The 2,675-nt window shown below is 41.3% G+C and overlaps 1 protein-coding gene across 1 annotated transcript; it reads right to left on the bottom strand.

Moving 5' to 3' along the window:
* Positions 1-807: 807 nt before the first annotated feature.
* Positions 808-2,378, bottom strand: TMEM187 (transmembrane protein 187). Its single transcript, XM_077479070.1, has one exon. The coding sequence runs from the start codon at positions 1,753-1,755 to the stop codon at positions 958-960; it is 798 nt and encodes a 265-aa protein (XP_077335196.1). The 5' UTR covers positions 1,756-2,378; the 3' UTR covers positions 808-957.
* Positions 2,379-2,675: the final 297 nt, after the last annotated feature.

The raw sequence follows: 2,675 nt of genomic DNA, 5'->3' as shown, positions 1-2,675 counted from the left end.
ACTTCTGAAAAGAAACCAAATGGCTTCTAACCCTAGCTTGTTCAATTGAGCTTTGGCAATAAAACCTGGAAGCTAATTGGTTTCTATGCAGAAGTGAGCCTGATTTTGCATTCTCCACCTTTAGTAAAACACTGTCCTTCGTGCATGTTCATCCCCTTGTATGTTTAACCCCCTGGGCCAAATGGCCTCATCAGTCGTTATGGTGCAGACAGCTGCCTGCTCCATAACAACCAATGACACTGTGTGCACCAGCAAGCTTCATCCTACCAACCAATGACACTGTCACCCGGGTGCTAACATACTACCAATGAATGATGCTGCCACAGAGCATCTTTTGTTTCTAAGATGCGGGTGGCCCCTGCCACACAGCATCTTTTGTTGGTAGGATGCAGACAGCCCCTGCCACATGGTGTTATCGGTTGTTATGGTGCAGGCGGCTGCCTGCATCCTGGCAACCGGTGAAGGGGTGGCATCTGCCCTAGCATGGCCCCAGTTAGAACCCCTGTCAGGTTTTCAATGCTGTCTGTGTCCCAATTAGGGAGATTCTCTCCCTACCGGGGCTCACTGTCACTGGGGACTGAAAGTGAGGGAAAATCCTAACGTATGAGATGTCACCAGAAGAGGCTTCTAATGGGGACAACTGTTCCAAAGACAACTGTCTGGGAGGCAATTTCCCCCCTTTTGTAGAACTTTACAATCAATGGCTATCATGTAAGTGCAGGGACCTTTTTCTCAATGGGACAAATCTCTTAAGTGCCTCTTTTTTTAACATTAGATTAAAAAAATGAAACTCTTTATGGCTCACTATTCGGATCCAGATCTGTATTATAATTGAGTTGTGAAGATAAGCATCAAAGACAGCATGCCATTCAACGACACTTTAAGTCAGAGTTGCCATTTGCAGGCTTGAGAAGAACATCCAGTGGTTACAATCCCTTAAAACTTTCTTCGATTTTTCTATCCTTTGATCTTGGAGAATCGATGACGGTCTAGATGAAGTAAAAAGCAGAAGGAATAATGGAACTGTAGAATGTCACAAACTTTGGACCAGAAATGACCAGTTAGTCTCTGAAACAGGAAATATTGGGCTAACCAATGGTCAAGAAGCTTTAATCCAACAAAACCAAGGCAAGAGATTAGAGCAAAGATCAAGTACTTCTTTGAAGAAGAGTCTCCATGCCTGTTCTGTAATTTGATGCCGGAAACCACTGCCCATAGGATATGCACAGCCAGGGCAAATTCAAATCCTTGTGGGTGAAATATACTGAAAAAATAACTGCCCAATGACAGGACCTCTATTAGTAAGAACTGCCACCTGTTCCAGTGTCTCAGTATGGAGTTGCACCAAATGATTGCCCATGCGAAAATTGGTAAGGTAAACCACTGATCGAGAACTGCAGACTTGTGTGTCTGAGTAGATATCCGCGCCCACTGGACTGGACCATAGGCCAGTGCCATCCAGGAAAAGACATTCTTCAGATAACTACCAGTCCGGTCTTTAACTCCAGTAGCTTTCTCATCTTGAACAAGCCAGTATATGCCCAAAAATATGTATCCGAGATTGACGAGGGAGTTGAAAGGCATTGATAGAAAAACAGGAAGTGCAGAACTTGGCTTCTCAGCATAATGACTAAATCCTAGTTCTGTTGTGACAGTATCCAACATACCTAGGCTCACAGTCACCAAACACAGTGTAAAACCTCCTGCCACATGCCAGAAAGAGCTGCCTTGCTCTAGAATATGTGCTACTTTCATGTCTCGAAATGATACTCTTTGTTTCACAGTAGTGCTGCTGAATTGCTGAAGAATGCAGAACCTGCTCACAAGCCGCAAGTAGGCAGTCTTTAACGTATTAACCTCCACTCCCCTTTTCAGTTGCTAAAGCTCTTCCTGAATGTGGATATGCAGAGAGGCGTCCCAGTGCTGCAGAGGTTACCATTGGCTGCTTGCTTGTTTCATACATTCCCTTGCACTTTGCACAGTCCCCAGCCAATAAGGCTGTGAGTTTAACCCAGAGGCAACAAACCAGGAAAGGTGTTTTTTTTTTTTTTTCTTTTAGAATGCATTTTTGTTTGAGCTGTCTAATTTGTTTTTGTTTTAACTTGTGTACATAACATGTGAGAATAACATTAGTAACCATTATTAATTTACTTTAGATCACTGTAAAGAAATGGATATTAACCGCTTCAGCCCCGGAAGATTTTATCCTCTTCCTGACCAGAGCACTTTTTGCGATTCGGCACTGCGTCATTTTAACTGACAATTGCGTGGTCGTGCGATGCTGCACCCAAATAAAATGTACATACTTTTTATTCCCCACCAATAGAGCTTTCTTTTGGTGGTATTTGATCACCTCTGCAGTTGTTATTTTTTGCACTATTAACAAAAAAATAGCAACAATTTTGAAAAAAAGGTAATTTTTTTTTACTTTTTGCTATAATAAATATCCCCCAATATATATAAAAAAAAACATTTTTTTTCCTCGGTTTAGGCCAATATGTATTCTTCTACATATTTTTAGTAAAAAAAATTGCAATAAGCTTATATTGATTGGTTTGTGCAAAAGTTATAGCGTCTACAAAATAGGGGATAGTTTTATGGAATATTTATTATTATTATTTTTTTTATTAGTAATGGCAGCTGATGCACTGATTACTGTGTAAATGACGCTGGCA

Source organism: Lithobates pipiens, unplaced genomic scaffold, assembly GCF_037356315.1.
Source record: "Lithobates pipiens isolate NorthernLeopardFrog02 unplaced genomic scaffold, aLitPip1_a1.2 Scaffold_1, whole genome shotgun sequence".
NCBI classification, from domain to species: Eukaryota; Metazoa; Chordata; class Amphibia; order Anura; family Ranidae; genus Lithobates; species Lithobates pipiens.
Note: the sequence above shows the minus strand (reverse complement) of the source record. Positions and strands in the feature narration are given on the sequence as shown.